Source organism: Bidens hawaiensis, unplaced genomic scaffold, assembly GCF_021521415.1.
Source record: "Bidens hawaiensis isolate Kalapana, Puna unplaced genomic scaffold, B.hawaiensis_p1.1 tig00020713_1, whole genome shotgun sequence".
NCBI classification, from domain to species: Eukaryota; Viridiplantae; Streptophyta; class Magnoliopsida; order Asterales; family Asteraceae; genus Bidens; species Bidens hawaiensis.
In genome coordinates this window covers 371,387-395,349 of record NW_027493185.1, presented here as the reverse complement: position 1 = coordinate 395,349, position 23,963 = coordinate 371,387, and the positions used below count along the sequence as shown (strand labels likewise).

Here is a 23,963-nt window from a genome sequence, read left to right as displayed (position 1 = left end):
GGCGAATACGTCAGCAGGCAGGCCTCTTTCGTCTACAATGGGCTCTCCTTTTCGGTTTACCTGACTAGCTGTGGTCATTATTGCAGACTTGATAGCAGCAGGAGACCATTCTGGATGTGCGCTTTTGAGCAACGCGCTTATGCCTGCGAGGTGAGGACAAGCCATTGATGTGCCTGCTATGACGTTAAATGCTGCCCTGGTTCCTGTTTGGTTGTCAACTGAAAGATGCCATGCTGCAAGAATGTCTACACCGGGTCCAATGATGTCTGGCTTGAGGATTCCAGGGCTTTCACGGTTAGGCCCTCTTGAAGAGAAAAATGCCATCTCTGGATCTGATTTCAACCCGACCACAGTTCCACCACAACGGATAGTTGCAACAGGAAAAGAAGTTGAGTTCAATTACTTTTTTATCTCAACCCCTTCCTTGTAACCGACGTATGATGCCGGCAGAACATGAGCTTCTGCTATTATACTCTCACCAGAAACAATGTCATTAGCAATAATCATAGCAGCCCCACCTGCCTTCTTAACTACCATTCCCTTGTCAACATTATCAGTCCTATTCACATAATCACACAACACTACCTTCCCCTTGACATCAATGTGGTCCAGTGATGTTTTATTGCACCATTCTCCATAAACAAGAGGCCAAAGCTTTTGGTCGGAACCCTTTGGTTGGTACAAGGATTCACCATGAAATTTCTTCTTGTTTCCCAGAACAACTGTTGTCTTGAACCTTCTATCAATTGTACTAGCGCCGACCGTAAGGATCCACGGGGCCTCATTTTTTATTGTTGCACTGTTCGGCCCCAAGATTACCCGCTGAACAACTCACGAAGATCCCTTTCTGCATAGCACTGAAGGCAGCGATTGCTACAGTATTATTATCAAACGACGAAGAAAGCAGACCAAGAGAAAGAGACATCACATTAACACCGTCTTCAATAGCTGCATCCATGCCTGCCAAGATGTTATCATTCGTAAGAGAGTCGTTCGTACCTACTTTATACATGGCCACATGTGCTAGTGGTGCCATCCCACTGGCAGTGCCATTTCCCAATCCGAATACGTTTGCATTGTCTACGAAATTCCCTGCAGCGGTACTTGAAGTGTGTGTCCCGTGGCCGTCATTATCTATCGGAGAAATTCCCTTCATAAAGCTTCTTATTCCAATAAGTTTGTTATTGCACCTTGCCACTTCACATTTACCCCCTCCATGTTGATGGTGGAGGGGGGGACGCCATCATCGTTAAAGACGGATGTCCGGGAGTTATTCCAGTGTCTATAACCCCAATTATGATTCCCTTGCCATGGTTTGAATCTTTCCACAACCTTGAGTTTTGGCGCAAGCCCAGAAAGTTAGGTGTACGAGTTGTGTGTAACTGATGCATACCTTGAGGCCTGACAGATAAAACTCCACTCAAACGCTCCATCATCTCTGCTTGATCTGCTGTCATTTTAGCAGCAAATCCTGTAATCACGTGATGGTATTTGTGAACCATCTCTGGTTTCTCATTTGATCGCGCAGCTACTTTAAACAAAACGAGTTATACCAATCTTCAATGCTGAGGACCTGGACTTCAGGTGAACTTAAGTGAACAATGTAGGTTTTTAGCTCAGTGGCTTTGGTAGGAAATACATTGAAACTGGTCATACAAGTGAAAAATAATACAAAACCAATTTTTGGCAACATTTTGTGTGTGTGTCAAGGGCTATTCCTAATGTGCATCTTTATATCATTAAGGTGAGAGGGAGTTTAGTTTGTACTTACCATCGACTGAATACGACTAACGAACAACCTCGTTAATTTTATAGTTACTTTCAAACACATAATAGTGGTATATTATGCTCTCACTCAGTTGTCTATAGTTAGGAAAGTAGTATTCATATTGCTTTCTATTCTTCATTTCTACGCGTTTCCCTTAGTCTAAAAGAAGATTTAAACCCATTGAAAGTGAATTACTTTTCATAGTGCTATATCTTGCCTTTAAGACAAGGAAGATTAATTTATGAAAAGCTTTAACATTTATAAATAAAATACTCATGTAATTAGAACCCTTCACATAATTTAAATGTTTTATAAATATTCTCGAAAATCGGATGTTTCAATACACCATTAGGGCACATGCCAGCATAAAGGTTAATCGACAAACCAACGCTGTAGTAGGCGCTTCCAGGATGGCGGCTACACAAACTTTTTGGCCACAGCAAGGAGCCGCCGCTAATCTCGTTGGCCCACTGATGGTGTTATTATTTCTAATCTAGTAGCATCATGTTGCAGGTGGCATGAACTATGGTTACAGAAAGCCATCTTGAAATATGAAGAATCTTGACAATGAGTAAAAATTAAAAACCAATCATATGATGACAAATGTTGTAATAAACAAAATATAATCAGGCAAGGCAAAGTGCAAACATAATCATAAATATTAACATATTATTAAGGTAAAGGGTTGCTATTATTATTGTTGTATATATAATCAAAGCATGCTCTAGTAAGACTAGAAAACAAGTTCTAAAAAACCTTCCTAACTAATTTTTCAACTGTTTCCTAATAACCTTAAATAAGCCCTGAAAGTAACATTGACACCCATTCTTTTCTTTCTTCATTAGAGAGGCTATAAAAAAGATCAAGTTTAGCAGAATCACCGACAATAACAGACGCTGCTCGAACCCGTGCTTGTAGACTAAGATTCGGTATCTTTTTCAACTCTCCATTCAATTTCGTTCTTTTATCAGCCGCCGCCCTATCCGCCGCCACATCTACACCCACTATTCCCACCAAAACCGAAAACTGTTCCTCTTGCTTTTTAATCAGCGCCTCAATTATCTTTACTAATCCTTCCGTCCGTGAAGACCAATTACTACCTTGACCCTTCCTGTTAGCAGCATGTGCAGCAACATCAATCGACATGTCATCATCTGAATCATCACCAGCCGCCATGTCATTCGCTTTATGTCCGTCGCCCTCTTCATGGTCAAACTCATGATTCTCATTTCCCGACACTTTAAATTGCTCATATATTGACATATGGTCAACATAATCACTCGTTTCATATGTTTCAGCGGCTCGATCAGCATCTGATGCATCTCCAACAATCTTGTGATTGCCTCTGTGTTTTCCAAATATCAAACGCAAATCATCATAATGAGGAAACGGTTTATTTCTCAACCCCTTTGCATCTGGATGACCCTGCAACACCATAATGCATACATATAAACATAATAAGCGCTTTGTAAACGATGCTTGATACGATTAGTCGGTTACCTTTATCCAATCATCCCACACGTCATCATCAGCGCAGACCACGGTGCAGTCTGCACTTCTCCATTCGATACCAAACGCATCTTTCATATTGGTTATTGCATCGCAGTGTTTCTTTAACGTTTTAAGCCTCGATTCGATATGAGGAGTGGCCTTGAGATTACACCCGGGAAGCCTGAATTTGAGTTCTTGCTCAAGAGCAGTTGTGTATCCACTTCTGAAAATGTTATTGTCTCGTTTCCATCCGGATTGACATATCTCTGTGAGTGCAGAAATCAATGCTTCATCTTCTGTTTTTGTCCATTTGTGTTGTTTGGTTGGCAGTCTACCCATTCCTACCAAATTGTAAATAATATTATAAATTAATCACCTATTTCGTTGACAGATGCTGTAAACGAACGGGACGAACATGAACATATACTCATAACATTTTTTTTTGTTCATTAAGAAAATGCTCATGTTCATGTTCGCTCGTTTAAAACCCTAAACGAACAGTTCACAAACGTAAATGAACATAACTGAACAAACATAAACGAACACTAGCAAAACGTGCTTTCAAACGAAAATAAATGCATACACACATATATATGTATAATTGTATATATATGTGTGTGTAGGTGGACAAGATTATGCAACTAAATCACTAAATTGTTGATAAAGTTGGAAATTGAATATGAAAAACCTAAAATAAATAAAACTAGAATCAAATAATAATAATAATAATAATAATGAGGTTAAAGTAGAGAGGTTTGAAATCATATAAGCAGGTAGAAAACCTAGATTTCAGCAGTCGGCGTTGGTGAAGAGACGCCGGAATTGGAATTGGAATTGTGGAATCGGATTTGGCGATTGAATCGGTTAAGGGAAAAGAAAAGGGGATTCTATTCCATGTTTGCCTAACACCGGAATGGAATGGAATGGAATGGATGCTGTTATTTTATTCCGTTATTATTATATCCATTTTTTACTTTACTTTACTTTAATTACAATATATATAAATAAGCTTAAAAATAAATATATATTTTTTCATAGAGTCATAAGGTTTATTTTATTTTAGACATAAAAATATGTTAAGAACTATAAGAACATCATATAATTTTACGTGGCGCTTTAAATATGATACATAAGACCCTCTTTTTCTCACTTCTTCTTTTACAACTGAAGGAGTGTATTCTATGCATTGTGTATTATTAATAAATTATGTTGTTAAATTTATTAAACACATTATTAGCTCTTAGCTTTTCTATCTTCTATGCATAATTGTTGATTCCTTTCTCTAATGATAAATGCTTAATCATATACTTACTCAGGCCTAAAAGGTGTATTTCGAGTTTTCGGTCTTCTAGCCAAGCTCGTTGTAGCAACATAAAATTGCCAAAACATCACGGAATTAAAATGGTTATCTTTTTCAAGATTTTAGCTTTTATTCGCTAACGTTTAAAGGCTAAAAAAAGAATATAAGTAGAGTTGTGTTTCATATTATCTACTAGTTTTATCATTTTATAAATAAGTTTATATGATTCCTTGTAAGTTGTAACACACAATATATTATGTTCCAACTCATTTACATTCCAACATAAATTTATATTAACATTAACATGGGATAGGTCAAATGGAAACTGCATTGAATAGCTCAAAAGAATACAATAATCTCTAGCAGTGTAGATATATATTATTCTCCTCTAAAGCCATATGGTATCAAACTATGAGCATCTAGCTCTATAACTGTCTACAACTAAATGCCCGCAATGGTATAAATTGTATAATCACAATAAATTCTGTTAATTTTCAGGCTAATGTGCAGTTATATTCAACGGGTCAACCCCAATCGACTTGTAATCTTTATCTGCATTCGATACACGCTCGCTAAACATTTTCCACTCGATATGACATCTTTTCCTCACCTGCCATCAAAAGTCACCAAAATTAAATAAGAAATTTAGAAATCATATCAATGACTATAATATTTTGTTTGATATAGTTTTGTATGTCATACTACAATTATGACGTGTTTTGAGGTATAAACTGTATGCATACCGCTAGCCATGGTTGTTTCCCATTTTCTCCTTTACCCTACACATAAATCAAACAGAGGTTAATCGGTTATAAACTAAGAATCATCCAAGTTCACAAGGGCAAATCGGGAAATTGTTCTTTTTACCTGATTCCCGAGTGAAGGTAGAGCTTGATGAACTATCCATTGTGCATCAACAACTCCAATTTTTTCGTGTGCAGGCTATGACAACAGAAACAAATAATAAAAGAAGAGAATACACGATCAAATTCGTGATTTTTCTATAAGAATGGCGAAATTAAGCGACACGAGAGGTGGTTAGTTAGTTAGTCAGTTACCTCAACACATTTCTGGAGAGCAAAATCCAGACCCCACCCGTGAACCAAGTCATTCTACATTTATAATCGAAAAAATTAGACATAATCATATGCCAAGAATTGTGTAACATGGAAAAGATGCACATTTGACCATTTTATTATCTCTAAACATGAAAGGATACCTGGATTAAATGCCACACGCAGCGCCAAGCCTCTCGAGAGAAAACTGGAGCCATGATCTCTACAAATCTGTGCACATAAAACAACAAAGAATTAGATAACTAACGTAATAATATTGTTTTATAAAGTTAAACTTAAAGATTGACAAAAAGGTAATTTTAGTGTGAGCAATTGACAGTAGATTGTACGTACGCTGCACATGGAGGCAAATGCGGGTCGCTGCACCAGCCTGGCCTCTCCTCTGTTTCTCTACCATTAAAGAAATGAAATAAAATTGAAAAAATTAGCAGCCATGCAAAAAGATATTACCTTTAATAATCTTTAGTTACTTATGCTAACAAAAAACAAATTATCATACTTATGAACTTCATGATCTCCACGTCTCCTAGTCATTTGCCATGTTGGACCCGGACTGCTAGGATCCAAAGCAGGCTGAGATATTTCTAATCCATGCTTCCTCACAAGTTTAATATATCTACAAAGATGAGAAATTGATATTACTAAAAATATATAAATCTACAAAAGAACACAAGACTTTTGTCTCCAAACACTCACTCTTCAGCATCAAAATGGTCAACCCCGAGATCTTCATCCCAAATAAATATGAAGTCATACGTTGCAACGATGTCAGGATGAAGAAATCTTTTTGCATACCACCTGTAAAACAAATAAAAAAAAGCGCATGCTCATAAAGTCAAAGTCAAAGATGTGTAAATGAACTAGATTAATTGTTGTGACTTACCATTTTGTTTGCTTTTCCACACTTATATGAATGGCGCGCTTTGACCATTCAAATTCATTCCATTCTGTTGTTTTACCATCATAATGAAATAGAAGGATTGTAAAATTCTCAGAAAATTTTTTGACTGCCTTATCGATGTTAGGTTTCTGCTTTTGACCGACAGTGAAAGTTACTAGATACTTTGGTGTGATAGTTAGGTCCTGCAAAGGGGAAGAAACAATGCACCAGATTATATTAGCTTAATGTATCCTAATTTATAGTAACTATCCATACATTACAATACAAACAATCTAATCTAAGATATTATAATATGTATTAACTTTTTAGTTTTTACTTCCTTTCATGATCAAAACTAATAATATTAAAAAAAAATTGTAGCAAGAGATAGACAAACCTCACTAGGTTTACCAAACAATCTGCGAGGATATAAATCTGACCCCGCAGCAACAATAGATGGAGGTAGTCTTTCTGCGCCACGTGGATTAGACGAGACCCAAATCTGCATAATTGTTTTAAATTTCACAACATGTTTAGGGCCGTTAAATGCAAAAGGAATAAACTTTACCAACAAAATTAAAATTTTAAGCAAATTTATATACCTTTGATGGATCATTATGGTTTTGTACTTCATTTGTGGCATTATCCCTTGTGACAGAAATCACATTTAAGATGTGCGTATCGAATGGAGAAATGAGTTTAATCTGTCAAATTTAATCACCAAAATCTTGTTATTAAAGAGTAAAGCAAAGTTGACATTATAGTAGGTAGAAGAACAACAATGCATAACACATGCAATTGAAACAGAAAGTACTAAATTTATATACCCTTACAAACTTGAAATTTATCATATATACCCAAGTAAAACTAAGAATATCAAATCGACCCAACTTTAACGAACTTTTACTTAAAGACCATTCTACCCCTTTCCATTAAATTTTCTTAAACCCTGTTTTTTATCTGGATTTTGATCGACATCAACAGTAAGCAAGATGGGCATATAGGAAATTTTAACGTTTTAGAATATATTAAAATTTTGTTAGTGAATTGGGTGCATGTGATATTTTAACTACTTTGTAAAGATATATATATATATTCTAATTTTGAATGGATATATAGGATATTTTCCAAGTTTACAAGGGTAAATATGGAATTGCCCCTAAATTTATTCCTATGTCTCATGAAAACTGCAATGTCTAACTCTTGCTTTTCTATATAAGTATTTGAATATTTTTTAAATGTCTAAAATACCCTTCAAGCTCATCAAAATAAGCTAATTTTGCGGATTTAGACAAACGACATCATTAGTCTAGTAACAATGGCAATGTGCAGACAAGCGAATTCTCACCCGAACTCCAAAAATAAATCCAAAAAAAAGGAAGAAAACACACTTTTACTAGGGGTGACAAACTGCTAGTCAGGTCGGGTCAGGTCAAAACGGGTAGTACCTTTGACGGTGAGAAAGCTGGAAACGACGTCCCGATAAAGAAGCCAAAAAGAATAGCAGATGTGATAGTTGCAATAATCCTTGCACACTCATTCGATTTCCTGAAGCTCGCATATTCCGAAATTATAAACATTGAATAATAATTTTCATGAAAAAACAAGAAGATATATACAAACCAACCTTCCATTAGAGTTTCTCTTTCTTTTAATTTCTTCAAAATCCATTCTATTAAAAACAAACTGTTCCTTAACACTTTAACAGCAACTTTGCATTCTTTAAAGAAACAAAAAATGTGAATTAAAAGCTAGTTATATAGAACAGAATTTGAGGCAATAATAAAGGCCAATTCAAAAGCCCATAAACTGCATGTGCTTTTAAATTCAGGCAATTGAACCAATCATGTGCCTACCTTTGCCAGATTGACATGCTGATGGGTGGTACTATTAATTCAATTCAACCATACTGTAAAACCCTTTTTTCTTATAAATAAAAAACATCTATATGTTTTTGATGAAAATCATAAAAGCCCACTAGAGATAGATAATAGAGTTGATTAACTTAAACCACAATATTAAAGGTTAAAGAAGAACCCTAGCTAACCCCTAAAGCCAAATCAAAACATGCATGTAGTAATGTTTGCTTTCATTCGAAACATAATAAAACTATAGTTCTTTTATGCATATTTGGGCTGGAAAAACGAACATTTAAATTATTAAAAAAAATGTACCTGGGATTATTGATGAAAATAAATCTTGGGTTTGTTTATGTTAATGTTTATGTTGTGAATTTATTTACTTTTTATGGTTAAAAAAAGATAAAGATGAATTGAAGTGGGAATTGTATGCAGCAGCAGCATCAAATCAAATATTCTTCCCCTTTTTAAATTCAAGATTATTTCAAGTTTCAAAAAATTAATTATTTATTGTCTGTTATATCATTATATTTTATAAATGGAAAAAAAGTTAAGTGTTTCAATCATGTACAACTAATTATACTAATTATATAACTAATTACTATATATTTAGTAGATTAATTTTATTTATATTAAACTAGTGGTACTACCTGGCGCGTTGCGCCGGGACAGGTTGTGCAAACACGAGGTAACAAAGCCCAAGCGTTGTCGGTCACAGGTGTTGAGGTGGTAAGTCGACGTGAAATTTGTTGGTTTTCATCTCGTTCATTATGATACCGGAACTAAAACAAAAACAAAATTGGCATTCGGACGGTTTTCGTTATGTTCGTTACGATACCGGAATTAAAACAAAACATGGTGGGTCCACACGAATTTGGTCGGGTTCAATCACGCTTGTTACGGTACCGGAACTAAGACAAAAACAAAATTGACATCAGGGGTGGTTTTCCTGACATTCGTTAAGGTACTAGAATTAAAAAAAATGTTGCAGAACAATAAGGTGCCGCAAAATGGCCCAATGAGGCTTTGCGACACCAAAATTGTCTTTTAGACTTATATTATTATTATTATTATATACTAAATCTCCTCTCTTAGCTATGTATACTTATCATATTCAATGCTTAGAAGATATCACATAATATGTTTGGTAAGATATTGGGTTCTTTTAGTAGCTTGGTAGAAGTTGATAAATATGGATAGAATTATTTTTAGTTACTAATATCACTTAGTTATACCTTAAATAAATAAATGATCCAAAGAATCATATTTGTGATATGGTTAAGAAATTGCCATTTAGTTGATGGTGTTTTGGTATGTTAAACGGTGTTTCCTCCCTTAGAGGTTAGATTCAAGTCTTGTTATAGACTATGGGGTATAATTAACAGTAAATTAATGAGTTTGTTAGTGGTTATAAAAAACTCAAGCTCACTTAATTTTTTAAAAGGTAATTTAAGTTTTTATTATTATTATTATTTTGTTTTAGATTTGAAAATGTTATCAAATACTTTTTCTTTTATTATTATTTTTCCAAAAAATTCCTATGTCTAAATATATAAGGAAATCCTGTGTAAACAGCATAAAACATTTATATTATGATATATAACTGTATTTTATTACTAGTTTGTGACTCGTGTATTACACAGGTAATTCATAAAAATACAATATTTAATAAATAATCGATATACAATGAACAAAAAGCCCATTAAACACTATTAAAACACGGTTGTCGTACAATAGTATTTACAACAATTTTAAGCAAACAATATAGTTTTACTTTCAAATGGGTTTTCAGTTTTTAACATGAATTAAATAAACAAAAAAGGCAAGAAAATACCCTTAAAATTATTATCAGCATTTTTTTAGAAAAGTTATAAATAACATATGTTTTAATATGTAGCAGTATACTTTATTATTGGAATCCATCATTAGAGCACTTAAACCGTAAATCATACTTGTTTCTCATTAATTTAATTAGACATTCCAAAACTTGACCATGTAGAATACAAGTAATATTATACTTATATTTATATACTAGCTTTTATGAACCCGTGTATTACACGGGATTTGTCAAATTATAAAAATAAATAACATCCGTTATTTGAAACAAATGAACAAAATTAAAGGTAAAAATAAAATAAAATATATAGTACAAATAATAAGAAGTCTATAATCTTAAATTTACAAATTAGAAAAAATATCTTTATATACAACATTTGTTAAAATTATTTTGACCTATCACCCATAGATAGTTATGTGAATACCTTCTATTACTGCCATAAGTGGCACCACTGCTAATCTTACCAGTGCCAACTGCCACACTGTTGTGAATCCCACCACAAATCTAGAAACAAATGTTGCCATGTAATGTATGAAATTTCCCAACTGCCATACAACACACAATCATTAGTGAAAATATTATATTTTGAAATCATACTTAATACAAACTTGCATATTATATAGACAGAATTACAAATTTTGTCCATTAAAATAAGACGAATTACGGTTCGTGTCCTTTTCTAAGTTTCCTTGCAGGCGGTGTACTTTAAACTTTTTTTTCCTACAAGTTTTGTCCTTTACGCTAACTGGGTTAGAAAAAGTCAGTTAAATGCCCTCACGTGAGACGCATGTGAGGGCATTTTTGTCTTTTCGTCTACCTGCAGCTTCTTCTTCCTCTTTAACCTAAAAAGTTGAATCTCCCTCTTCTTCTTCTTCTCACTCTTTAACCTAAATGGACGGGTTTTCAAAATTATCAGCATCAAAATTTCGGCTGAGGCGCTTTAAATCAACCCACTCCATCGCACATCAACCGTACAGGGCTCTCAAATCTGACAAACCATTGCACATCTCTACTGTTACACCATAGGCAGCCGCCACTTCCGATTGTTAAATTGCGATACAGGTAATCTTCTAGCGTTTACGCTCTTACAGATTGGTTACCCAACAATATGTTATCTAGAATTACTTTTGTACACAAATTAGATTAAAAGCAATGTATTTTGTTCAGTGGTATAGTCTCACTTGGAGATGCACATCAAGTGCTCGATGAAATGCTTCAACCAGTTGAAATTGAATCGGAGGGTTTCTTGACGGATTCGGAGCGATTAAGGGTGGAATTAGGTGAGGGTTTTAGTGGGTAATCGATGGCTGAGGTTGAATTGATGGTGTAAGATCGGTTGTAGATTGAGGGTTGTTTTTTGTGGTGATCGGAACCGATCATTTTTAGGGTTTTCGATTGAATTGAAATGAATTTGGATTGGGATGATGATGGTTTGATTTTGTGGGTGAGATTGAAGGTGATGGTGGCGGCGGTAGGTGGTGGGTAGTGGTGGCAGTCGGCAACAGGTGGTGGTGGGGTTTTGGATGTTGAAAGAAGAAGGTGGGTGGTGATGGTGGATGCACATGAGAGGAAAGATAGGGGGAAGAAGAAAAGAGGAAGAAGAAGTTGCAGGTAGACGAAAAGACAAAAATGCCCTCACATGCGTCTCACGTGAGGGCATTTAACTGACTTTTTCTAACCCAGTTAGCGTAAAGGACAAAACTTGTAGGAAAAAAAAGTTTAAAGTACACCGCCTGCAAGGAAACTTAGAAAAGGACACGAACCGTAATTCGTCTTATTTTAAAGGACAAAATTTGTAATTCTGTCTATTATATATAATATAAACAGAGATGCAGCCCTGCATCTAAATTGAAAAAAAAAATAACCGAATTGAAAACTAAATTCCGTAATTCCGAATTGCAAAAAAATAACAGAGATGCGGCGATAGAATAACCGATAGAAAAATTTAAAACTAAAAAACCCTAATCAAATATTAGAATGAACCGAATTAAAACAGAAATAAACCCTAATAACCAACATTAACTAAGATGTGGATATAGATAGAACTTCGATTACTTATCTAAGCATACCTTTAATTGAAGATGATGATAGAATCAAATCAATGGAGAGATTTAGATCGAATAGGGTTTAGGATAGCCTGAGTGTGAAGCCGCGTAATATTGTAAAAAAAAAGAAAAAAAAAGATTAAAAATAATTATTCTCCTAGAATTACTCTCGGCAGCGAAGATTAGAAGAATCGGTGAATATGAGATTGACGCGTAAGCATTAGGATTTTCTTTTATTAGAAGTTTTAGATAGCAAAATTTTATGAATATACAAACGTAATAAAGTTCAAACTTATAAAAGATAATTATAAATTTCAAATATTCAAATATTTGTCAAAAATTATGATGTAAATATTAAATTAACAGTTTTTAAAACACATATTTTATGAATGATAAATATTATTATAATTTATTTCATGGTTCAAAAACTTAAAACTAACAGTTTGATGATACAATTTTTTTTTATTTTTTATTTTTTATTTTTTTGGTCTTTGAGATTTAAGGCCTTTAACCCAAAAGCACCTTGACTTTTCTCAAGTCAATATTTTGAAGGAGCCAACGAGGCATTGCGTTCTTATTGATGCCCACCCTGGCTAAATATTATACGTTGATTGGTGGCAAGCTTGAGTAAAATGGTGGATGATATTGGTCCACTTTGCTACGTGTTTGGTCAACTACATTTTGTGTGTTTCTTGGCGTGTTACCAACGAATATTCAAACAAGTGAACAACTTATATATGTTTTGATATAGATATAGTACCAAACCAAGTAAACTTTGAGACCTTTTCTTTTGAAAGGCAAATGAATAAGCCCGTTTTTCCCATAGAGTGCTGGTAGTTCAAGTCTGTCATCTCCTGTATCAGAAAAACCTGTCTTCCGAAGACCTGCTATGGTAGCTGAGATTTGATTCGAACTTGAGACCTTATAGTCTCCGGTATGCGTTGTTGAATTTTTGTGTAGGAATTTTTTAATTCATTTTACTTTGTATTAACCTCATACTTTTTGGATTATTTCTTTCAACAAATATACTGAAATAGACCAAATTCTCAGTTGTACTTCGTGTGGTACAAATACAATAAAACACCTCGGCAACACACGATAATCATGCTCGTATATATTAATAACCGGTAATGTAATAGAGTTCCATTATGATTAAACATGAAAATACAAAATTCAAATGAAATGTAAGTCCCGAAAACCTTTTTTTTTAATTTGAGACAAATATATCAATAATCAATATACAACATCATCTGAATAGTAGTAATTATGGAAACGATCAAATATGTATTAATAATCACTCTTTTTTAGTTGTGTTTTCTTAAAATAATTAGATTCTTAAAGAAATATACTAATCATGTATGCATCAATGACTCTGTGGCCCAATGGATAAGGCGCTGGTCTACGAAACCAGAGATTCTGGGTTCGATCCCCAGCAGAGTCGATTTGTTTTGTTTTATAATTTTTTGTTCGTCATTCACATGGAACTTATTATTCAAATATATCCTGTAACAGGATAGTTGATTACAATGAAACTAATTAAGTTTGAGTTTGAAACTTTTAATTTGTTTTGTTTTGTATTCTTATAAAATATTCAAAACTTCTGTTTGTTTCTATTTTGTATGGATTATTATCACACATCCAGAGTCAAAGAATGAGGAGATAATTCAATATATCATCATCATCTGCTCAATAGTTAAAACTATTATGTTTGACAAACAAACACACTATTATGTTTACCTCTCTTTATTGATAAAAATACAAGACGCAAAATTTTAAAGAAAGAATTAAGCTAAATAAGTTACAACGATAGTCATAGAATAACAACTATATTTATATCTTCACTCGTCTTTGTTAGTTTCTTATATTATGAAAAATCATTATCTTTCTAAATTCTGATTTACTTTTAACACGAAACGGTGCTCGAAATAACTTGATTTTTGTTAATTGAAAAAGTAAACACCCGGATTGAAACCGTTTCAAAATAAGGTTTACATCAATTGACTCATTCTCATTCCGATCAAAAGTCATATAGCATCACTCTGAAATTCAGAATTCATTAAGTTTTTTTTTTTGCAGAAGTCCAATAAAAATAAATAATGCGCAAGGTGGGAACGGTGACAACGATTTTTTGAGGTGAGATTATTATCGGCCAACCTATAAAAGCGGGAATTAATCAAATCAATTTTTTCTTTATTTTATTACCTAACACCCAATATTGAAAAATACAAAACAAATACAAACTCCTAAGTTCTCATTTGTAATCTAAAAGTATGTGACTAGTGAAAAACCAAGATTTTTCAACCATTAAATTATGTAAACTGATTTTCAAACTATTGCAACAGAGAAAGAGATGGATGATCACCATAAGTCTCCATGATCAAATCTCTTGTTCTTCTCTGCATGCTAAGCAACACATTATGCCATGTATTAACTCTAGAACTAGTCCTAAGTGGCAATATTCCAAAATTCATTTCCCTTAGATCATCAACAGTAATATCGAAAACATCCCCCGCGGCTGCACCGTCTAACAGCCAGATCAAACAGTAGCAGAACCCTTTTGCGATCTCTGAATCGCTATCAACTCTAAATCTCATTGACCCATCAACGTCCATCACCACCTCCAACCAAACCTGAGCCGTACATCCGGTGACTCTGTTTGATTCCACCCTACCCGACTCGTCAAACTCCGGCAGGAAACTTGCATAGTGTATCAATCGTTTCACCCTGTCGAGTGGCTTCGGTAAGGATTTGAATTCAGAAACAAGGATCTCAAGTTTCTCCGCCACCGTGAGTGTCATTGATAAACATGGAGGTTGCAGTGGTGTGATATGTTTGGGATGGGATATTTGGAGCGATCGGGTATAAGTTGAGTTTAGATTTGATTGCTTTAGCCTGTGTTGCATACATGGAGGATTACGGTTCAATGAACTTGGCGGTAGTGGTGGAAGAATGGAGTATGGTGATGATCTGAAGCCATGGGAGACGGAGTTCATTTTAGAAGGCGGCCACTGGCTAAGGACGGTTTTAAGAATAGGCCGGAAAGTTGGTAGGTGGTATGAAGTAGCATGTAACCATAGTATTCTATGAAACAAGTTAAATAGAAAACAGAGTTAAGAATAGTCATTGATCAGTCTTATGACTTTTAGAACGTTACTTTGTCACAAACACGTAAGATTTGAGTGTAAACCTCATATGCAAGTTCATTTCCCACAATTTCAACATTCATGAAAAATCGTATGCTACGACATAAGAAGAAAATTCCAAGACTTCCACTTGTATATGGTCGTAGACAATTACAAATCTTTCGTAGATCCTTACTTCCCGATCAACACGACTTGTTTGTATATTTAACCGAAAGAGGAAAGAGAGAATAACTATCGAACTCGAGCTAACAAAGAACCACGGCCATTTTTTTTTCATTTGTGACATGACAACTAGCAAACAAAATTATTACAACGAAATAAACCTTTTCCACATATAGAATAAACCATACTCAATCAGTTCAACTAGATGCGCCTATACGAAAACAATTCACAACTAGCAGATTGCCCAAAACACATAACCAACATACAACACGGGAAACTCACAAGAACAATGGTCAATTCGGAAAGTCAAACCCCCAAATTAGAAGAAGTCTAATCTCAATTTCACTTTTCCTATTTTAATTTACACCAACATTGCTAATCCACCATCACCGAACTCTTAACATCTTATCTTAATGCGTACCCATAGGATCTATTTGCTTTAATAAAGATCAAGATCTTACCTTTAGAAGAAAATCAACATTATAATCAAGCTTTGCACATGCAAGGTGTTAAAGGGTTCTCCCATATATCATAATTGGGAAATGTTGCTTCTGGGAGTCCGGTCCGTGTTTGGTGGGTTATGACAACATCTTCAACAAAGGTGGCCCAGCCCATGTACGGGTCTCCTAAAGATTTGGAAAGCAAGCCTTTATCAGGCTTTATGGATTTTTGCCGGTGCCCCATGTACCGTCTTGCACCGATTATTAGTTTTGCAAAGTTACCGCCATGGGTCATTACAAATACGTCTGATTTTAAGCACACCAAGAAATCTAAGGCAGCCAAGCTTGTGACGTGTTTTCTGAAGCTGTCTAATTCGTCTTTTGTTGTTAATTCCTCTTTTGTCACCTGTTACACACCAGGATCAAAATAAGATTAACAAAAATAATGGTCGGGGTCAATTTGGGTATTGTTTTATCACAAACGGAACAAATTAAAAATTTTAACTACACCAAGACATGTTAAATGGATCAAAAATTTAATAATTATTAAAATAAAAATATACGGATGGCAAAACCGCAAGAAAATGCAATGTACTATTCAATATTTAGAAATGTGCAAGCACTTCCTTAACAAGTTAATGCAACATGTTTATCATTTCTTTTACCATTTAATGCAACTAACTCCCTTCTTTCCCATATGATTGTCAGCATTTCTATTTTAATTTCTCTCATAAAAACTGTCCACTTTCGAAATTTGGTAGTTATAGTATACGACCTTTTCCCATTTTACCCTTGCCAAATTACCAAATTAATTGGTACCGTAAACACATTGAGAGGCTAATTAAAATCTGCAGTAACTTAACATCTTTTAAATTACTTTTTTCCTTTGTGAACAATAATTTACCAATATATGCAATTGTAAGCTTAACAAATGAAGATAAATGCAATGTGTTGTTCAGTATTTACCAATACATGCAACATAGTTTCTTAACACTATAGTGTACTTATCAATTTACTACTTAATGCAATAAACTCCTGCATCCCCAAATTATCGTTTATGTTTCTATTTTAATTTGTCTCAAGAAAAATGTCCACTTAAAGAATGGATAGTTATAATATACTTCTTCTCATTTTTCCCTTACCATCAAATTTGCAATTAATCGGTATCTTAATTACCCTTATCCGAATTAACTGTTAATCTTCTAAAAATATGCTCTTTTTGTTTGTGAACAACCAACAACTATACTGAATCAGGAGTGCTAAACATTTAAATACCAATTAATGCAGCAAATTACATATTTGTAAGAAGGGCAAATACCATTAAAAAAAACCAACATACTTTCTGTTTACCCTATAAAAGTTCCTCAACATTTTTTTGCACATAAAAGTGCCTGTGCATGCTTGTTTTGAACACAATCGTGAAAGGTTTTTTTAACTTAAACAATTAACCACTAATATCATAGAAATCAAAGAGATCATCTTAAAATTACAAATGATAGGATGCAAGTAACTTTTACTGAACACAAACACATAATCGAACAATTCTTTTGTTCATGTTTGTTCATTAAGAGAATGGGCATGTTCATGTTCGTTCATGTTCTAACGTTTAAAACTAAACTAACAGTTCACAAACGTAAATGAACACAAATGAACATAAACAAACTTAAACGAACATTTCTTAGCAGACATAAATGAATATAATTGACCAAACATAAACGAACATAAGTTAGCATCAATGGACACAAATGAACAAGTATAATACATCACATTCCGTTCAAGCATATGTATTTTTGTTTACATTTATATGAATATAACCACTTACGCATTTATTAAAATTTAAACGAACATAAACAGATGTTCACAAACATAAATGGATGAACAAAACATGTGCTCATGTTCGTTCATTCAAGTAAACGATAACTAAATCCCTTTTAAGTTGTTCAAATTTTTTTCATGATTGTGTTCAAAATTAGCAAGTACAGGGACTTTTATGTGCAAAAAATTGTTGAGGGACTTTTATAGGGAAAAACAGAAAGTATGTTGGTTTTTTATGGTATCTGCCCTTGTAAGAAATGGTGTCTTGCATTAAATTTGGTTAAAAAATATATAACATATATCAATAAAAAGTTAATACTACATAGCATTTCCGTACAGTTTGCCACTTTGCCCTTTTATAATCAGAACCAACACATTAATAACTTATAGTCACATTTTAAAAATGGGCAATGCAGTTAGCAGCTCAACCCAAACCAACTCGCCCGACCATACTAACTACCCGCACCATTTTGATACCCCTCTAGTGTAAGACTGGTAAGAGGTTCTTACAAGATTAGGGAACATATTCCTAAGTGGTGCCATTCTGTTCTGACCACCATAAACCTGCCCAGAAGCAACATATATTTGAGTTTCTTTAGGATAGCCCATTGCCCGCAGCATAACCGCCACTTCCCCAGGCTCAAGAGGGCATCTTCCTTCTTTCCTTTTTTGTAGAGCAAGAGGCCATAAATGTGAACCATCCTGCATAAAAAATCAGAATAACCTTTTGTTAATCCAGCTTCCTTTTCTAAAAAACTTCTAAGCATCATAATATCATAAATTAGAATGTTGGTATATAACCTTAAAACGCCTGGGCCATTCTTTTAACCTGTATAAACCCATCAAAGCTTTCTCTGCTCTGGTTCCAACAAAGTCACAAAATGAAAGTCCTACCATCCCTTTCTCGAATCTCAGATGAAGAGCCCTGTAAAGAAGATATTGTTACAAGTATAAGCAGTTGGAAATAACAAACACATAATTCATTCTTTCAATTTAAGAGAATGATGTGTGTTATATGGTGTCAATAATTAAAATCAGATATCCTTTTAATAAAAACAAATTAGAATAAGATAAACAGAAGCAGAATCTGTTTACTCAAACACTTAGTCCTGATAACAAAACTTACATAAAAGGATTTGGACTGCCAGTTCGATTTCTCATCCTTGCAAGAAGCCGATCAGCCATTTCATCAATCTCAGGAAGAAACTTGAGAGCATGATAGTTAACCCTACACCTTAATCTGTTTATTTCTTGAGGGACATTATCATAGCTGAACAAAAAGCAAACACACACAAGCTTAGGAATTAACAATGAAGTAACTTTCAATTAATTAAAAGACAAAACATACCCAAGTCGATCTACAAAAGGCTTTAATGCCATTATCTTCTTTTCTTTAATCCGGGGCAAAACATTGTCAATGTAGAATTGTGCGGGTGCATATTTGGGAATGTTTTTCACCGTCCGTCTATAATGCATTAACACAAGATTTAGACTCCCCATAAATAAGTAAATAACTGGTATCATATATGATTGAAGAACCTATATCGTTCAAGAATAAACTGATCTTATTGGATAAACAATTTAAGAGTTTTTTACATTAAAATATACTTTAGGTGACTTTCGATCCATTCTATTTTAAGATAAATTCATTGATTTTACCAGTTTGACTTGTCAACTTGTGCAAGCCATTTCAATTTCATCAGCTTGGAAAAAACTAGATATAGGTTCCTCTGTGATAATTTGTTTAAGTGCAAGCATGTGTAAAAAGAGAGAACCTTATGCTTGTGAACAGCTCTGACTTGTCAGTAAACCATGATGGAATGTCACGCACTATTCGCACATCATCCTTCAAGTAGTTAATGAAATGATCCACATCAAATATGTCCTCAAACTTTCTGTAAAAAACATATATGCATTTTAACCTCGTAAACATATATAGAAATCAAGAGCAGGTTAAATACTTGGGGTGTGCATACATAAACTTATGAGTACCATACAACATGCACTAAATGGAAGCTCACTTAGAATAGTGATAATTAACATTAAAATATATTTTGAAATCTGCATACCATAAGTTTTATATATGCATGTTTATTATGAGAATTAGTTTCATAAGTGGATAAAAGAACAAGAAAACATGGTACTTATGCAACAATAACATCAGTGAAATACTGAAATACACAATCTTGCTTCGAATATATTGTGTATATTAAAGTTGATATTCACTAGCCAAAATTTTAGTTGGCCCACACAAATAAAAAGGTTTTCTGGTAAAGTGTAAAGACAACTAACGTTTGGTCCTTCCATATCTGGTCTTGCTTTAACAAGGGCAAAATAAGAGTTGCATTCATGATTTTGGCCACAGCAACTGCATTGCATATCTACATGCGCAGACATCATTCAAAAGTCAGTATTTGATATTACTTAGCCACATCAACATCATTGCCAGTTTGCTACAAAGCAGGAGATTTATGAGTAGACAAATGATTATAATTCAAAGATTTACAACAATACAGAAAATGTAACAGATCCATCCAATAGCCTTTATCAAAGGGTTTTGAAGAATAGTACATACAGCAATTCTTTGCTGATTTAGCCCACCCTCTGCATGAATAAATATATACCCATTTGTTTCATTTGCCTCGGGAAGATCTGCATAGAACCAAGAACCATAGATGAGTTCACAAAAAGGACAAGTCATAGCAAAAGTGGAAGTCAGGTGTAAGAGCTTATAGCCTTTTTTTTTAATTGAGCTAAGTTTTAAATTTTAATTACAGTTAGCATAAATTTAGTTAATAAATGTGTGAAGAAATAAATAAAAAAGATAAAAAGCGTGAACATATTGACTGTCCAGTTTTAGACAACTAGAGAAAAAGTTTTTAAGATATGAGAAAGCTAATCTCATCTGATATCCATGTAAATGTAATTAATACATAGTTAAGGCATGTATTCAACAAAAAAATATCAATTTTCAAAGAGGATACTAAAAGCTGTTATGTTAAGCAAGTAGCAACCATTTTGTAAGTCAATTATCGTTCTTTGGCAAACTGTACGCCAATCTATTTTCCGTAAATTTTATACTTTCTGTATCTTAATTGTAATTACTCTTCATATCAACCTCACACCACTACTTTATGTGAATCATACTTACTCTACCTCAATTTCAATCTCTCTTCCATATCAACCTCAGTTCATTACGAAAAAGCGTCCACAGAGTTACATAAAGGTCCAAAATTTACCTGAAATTAAACCACTGCGTCTTTCAGCACATGGTTTCCAAGAAGTGGCGGCTGATAATGGATTTTCCCACAAAGAAGGTGGCTCCTTGACCTAATAAAAACAAAATCCAAATGCAACTCTGAAGTTATTAAGCCATCACATCACATTATGGTATACACTCAATATAGTCCAGCATAGCTTACACGGGGGCAATGAAGCGTAATGCCTTCTTTTGTGCATATATATGGAGCGTTCTACAAGTAATGAAAATAAATAAAAGCAGCATTAGTTCAAACTTACAACACATATATTTACCATAACTATAAAAAGTATCAAAACCAACATCTCATTCATCATATGCATTCCCATAAGAAACAAAAAAAAATCTGAAGATCCTGAGAAGTTGTCCAGTGAATGAATGAAAAACAACTTCTTTATTAGAACATTCCAGTAACTATAAAGATGTGATCATGTGATGCTAAGCTATGAAGGGCATCAGCTTCATTTTACACACAGTTATACATTAGTAACACAACGATCCACATCATTGGCATCCTAAATGGCTAGGGGCTGTTTGGTAGGCTCTTAATGATTCCATTAAGTGGTTACCTCTAAATCGGTCATAGGTAGAGTGTGTTTGGTTACACCTCTTAATGGCTGATGCAGCCACTTAATGGTTAAGTTTCAGAGACATGCTGAGTGATTCAGAAGCAGAGGCTACCTCTTAATATCATTCCTGAAACTATAAGGTAGATCAGATGCAATTGACTTAATTAGCACCAACACTCAGTGAGGTAAATTCTAATTTGCACAGGGTGACCTATATCCAAGATAATACAAATATGCCAATATGTTTACACAATCATACATATGTAACAAGACAATGATCGACATCACTGGCTTCCTACATCCCTAACTTAATCCAAACATGATACTTTTAGGTAAATGCATTGGCATTGAAGATCATTCCTGACACTATAAGGTAGATCAGACGCAATTAGCTTAGTCAGTACCAATACTCAGTGAGTTAAATCTAATTTGCAAAAGCACGGGCTAACCTACGTCCAAGCTAATACAAATATGCCATATGTTTTCCACATTATTGGCATCCTAAATCTGTAATTTCATCCAAATGTGATACTATAAATCAGATCAGACGCAATTGACTTTTGAGTGCATTGGCATTGAAGATCAGATGCAATTGGCTTAGTCAGCACCGATACTGAGACAGTTAAATTTTAATTTGCAAAAGCACAGGCTGACCTACGCCAATATGCTTACCTAAATCCCTAATTTCATCAACAATGTGATAGTTAGGGTTTTAACTAAAGCAGAATGTAAAGTCAGCATTACAATATGTTTAAATAATAATGATAATAATAATATCAATGCAATTAGAGAGTGAGAATGGAATGAATACTGACGAGATGAGTTACGACGGAATAGACGGTGAACAATCCGGCAAATGCGAGGATAGTAACGAAGAATAGGAAGATCTTGAAGTGTTGAGAGTAAACCCTAGCAGTGTCATCTAATAACTTGGACAAGAGTGAGGGGAAGCGATCTCGAGGATGGCGATCTCGGCCACCGTCGTCGTCGTGAGGAGGAGAATGATTGTTGTCGGAAGAGAGAGGAGAAGTGACGTCATCGCGTTTCCTGGGAGACGGTGTGGCTCTGGCGCCGATGGAGCTGTTGTGGCGGAGCTCCGCCATGGCTCGCTTCGGACTATACGCCAGCTTTGGTTTCTTATTATTCTTACTAGATAGATAGATAGATGTTCTTTGCTTCTGATCTGTGTTTTATTTTATTATTTTGCTTTTCACTAGATTCATAATATATATAAGTTTTGTGTACTTATTATGTTCAACTTGTATTATTATTAGTTTTATTTTGACAGAATTACAAATTTTGTCCTTTAAACAAAGCCAAATTACGGTTCGTGTCCTTTTTTTAGTTTCTTTGCAGGCGGTATCCTTTAAACATTTTTTTCCTACACGTTATGTTCTTTACGCTAACTGGGTTAGAAAAACCCAATTAAATACCCTCACGTGAGTCGCATGTAAGGGCATTTTTGTCTTTTCGTCTATATCATGTTATTTATAACACCTTCCCCTCCTTTGTGCACCACCACCATCACCACCACAGATCTGAACTTATAAGGGCAATTCATACTATTTCCAAATCGAAGCCCCAATTCCAAATCAAACCTGCAAATCGTGACTTATAAGGGGTCGAATTGAAGATCTGAACTCGTTTTTCTTTGTACTCACCGGAAACCTGCACCTCATTTTTCCGGCAAGTAGATCTTAAAAGGCTTGCGGTGGTTGCAAGTGGCGGTTTACGGTGGTAGCATGTGTCGATGGTAGTTGAAGGTGTTGGCCTGATAAGGTTAGGGTTAGGGAAGTTGCAACTTGTAAAGATATTAACTACTAATCTTGATGCCAGAATCTTCAAATCGAACCCATCATAGATCTGCAACCTTCCATCTCAGTAAACCCTTTCCATCTCAGCAAATCACAAGAACTATTATCAAGTCCGTTCGCCGGACTTTCCATCGGTGTTTCGCGGTGTTGGCGGCGACGGAAGAACTGGAAGAGCTGTCAACACCACCACCACATGCATCATCTTCGTTGTTGTTGTTCCACATATGGGTCGGTGTCAAATTTTCGCCGGAAGCAACGACGGCGGAGAAACTTGCTACGGCGGTGTTGGCAGCGATGGAAGAACTGGATTGCCGCCGGAAGCAACGACGGCGGCGGTGGAGGTGGAAGAACTGGCGGCGGCGGCGATGGAGGTGGAAGAAGTAGGATTGTAAGTAGGAGTAGAGTTAGAGTAGGAGGTGGGTGTCATTTTTGGAATTAGGGTTTGGGTTTGATGGGAAAAAAAAGTTGCAGGTTTGGTTTCTTCAATTTATGAGAGAGAAGAAAG

At 34.6% G+C, this 23,963-nt stretch overlaps 3 protein-coding genes, 1 non-coding gene and 2 pseudogenes across 4 annotated transcripts; 1 reads left to right on the top strand and 5 right to left on the bottom strand.

Moving 5' to 3' along the window:
• Nucleotides 1–399: 399 nt before the first annotated feature.
• Nucleotides 400–1,618, bottom strand: LOC143561595 (subtilisin-like protease pseudogene; annotated as a pseudogene).
• Nucleotides 1,619–2,458: 840 nt separating this feature from the next.
• LOC143561573 (uncharacterized protein At2g29880-like) lies at nt 2,459–4,096 on the bottom strand. The gene is made up of 3 exons (XM_077049619.1): nt 4,042–4,096; nt 3,269–3,600; nt 2,459–3,193 (listed from the first exon to the last, which is right to left on the bottom strand). The coding sequence occupies exons 2-3, from the start codon at nt 3,596–3,598 to the stop codon at nt 2,561–2,563; spliced, it is 963 nt and encodes a 320-aa protein (XP_076905734.1). The 5' UTR covers nt 3,599–3,600; nt 4,042–4,096; the 3' UTR covers nt 2,459–2,560.
• Nucleotides 4,097–5,058: 962 nt separating this feature from the next.
• LOC143561594 (uncharacterized) lies at nt 5,059–11,218 on the bottom strand. The gene is made up of 16 exons (XM_077049632.1): nt 11,187–11,218; nt 11,029–11,098; nt 10,636–10,756; nt 8,139–8,235; nt 7,964–8,063; nt 7,118–7,219; nt 6,913–7,017; nt 6,519–6,718; nt 6,332–6,433; nt 6,135–6,251; nt 5,969–6,025; nt 5,779–5,845; nt 5,618–5,671; nt 5,427–5,501; nt 5,303–5,338; nt 5,059–5,169 (listed from the first exon to the last, which is right to left on the bottom strand). The coding sequence occupies exons 1-16, from the start codon at nt 11,216–11,218 to the stop codon at nt 5,059–5,061; spliced, it is 1,446 nt and encodes a 481-aa protein (XP_076905747.1).
• Nucleotides 11,219–13,624: 2,406 nt separating this feature from the next.
• On the top strand, nt 13,625–13,697 carry TRNAR-ACG (transfer RNA arginine (anticodon ACG)). The gene has a single exon. It is a non-coding gene; the product is annotated as a tRNA-Arg (tRNA).
• Nucleotides 13,698–14,586: 889 nt separating this feature from the next.
• Nucleotides 14,587–15,249, bottom strand: LOC143561592 (sufE-like protein 2, chloroplastic pseudogene; annotated as a pseudogene).
• Nucleotides 15,250–15,984: 735 nt separating this feature from the next.
• On the bottom strand, nt 15,985–22,790 carry LOC143561572 (protein PECTIC ARABINOGALACTAN SYNTHESIS-RELATED-like). The gene is made up of 11 exons (XM_077049618.1): nt 22,460–22,790; nt 21,239–21,289; nt 21,056–21,146; nt 20,392–20,468; nt 20,109–20,197; nt 19,592–19,711; nt 19,165–19,281; nt 18,943–19,086; nt 18,618–18,741; nt 18,327–18,518; nt 15,985–16,407 (listed from the first exon to the last, which is right to left on the bottom strand). Exons 1-11 carry the CDS (start codon nt 22,745–22,747, stop codon nt 16,048–16,050), a joined length of 1,653 nt encoding a protein of 550 aa, XP_076905733.1. The 5' UTR covers nt 22,748–22,790; the 3' UTR covers nt 15,985–16,047.
• Nucleotides 22,791–23,963: the final 1,173 nt, after the last annotated feature.

What these genes read in the sequence shown, in the direction of transcription:
- LOC143561573 (XM_077049619.1), bottom strand. Translation starts at nt 3,598, where the DNA reads ATGGGTAGACTGCCAACCAAACAACACAAATGGACAAAAACAGAAGAT. An exon ending in TGTGGGATGATTGGATAAAG is followed by an intron (nt 3,194 to 3,268) that starts GTAACCGACTAA and finishes ATGGTGTTGCAG; the next exon opens with GGTCATCCAGATGCAAAGGG.
- LOC143561594 (XM_077049632.1), bottom strand. Translation starts at nt 11,218, where the DNA reads ATGTGCAATGGTTTGTCAGATTTGAGAGCCCT. An exon ending in GTGGAAAAGCAAACAAAATG is followed by an intron (nt 6,434 to 6,518) that starts GTAAGTCACAAC and finishes TTTGTTTTACAG; the next exon opens with GTGGTATGCAAAAAGATTTC. An exon ending in GCGTGTGGCATTTAATCCAG is followed by an intron (nt 5,672 to 5,778) that starts GTATCCTTTCAT and finishes TTATAAATGTAG; the next exon opens with AATGACTTGGTTCACGGGTG.
- LOC143561572 (XM_077049618.1), bottom strand. Translation starts at nt 22,747, where the DNA reads ATGGCGGAGCTCCGCCACAACAGCTCCATCGGCGCCAGAGCCACACCG. An exon ending in ATTCCGTCGTAACTCATCTC is followed by an intron (nt 21,290 to 22,459) that starts GTCAGTATTCAT and finishes CATTACTTGTAG; the next exon opens with AACGCTCCATATATATGCAC. An exon ending in GAGCTGTTCACAAGCATAAG is followed by an intron (nt 19,282 to 19,591) that starts GTTCTCTCTTTT and finishes AATGCATTATAG; the next exon opens with ACGGACGGTGAAAAACATTC.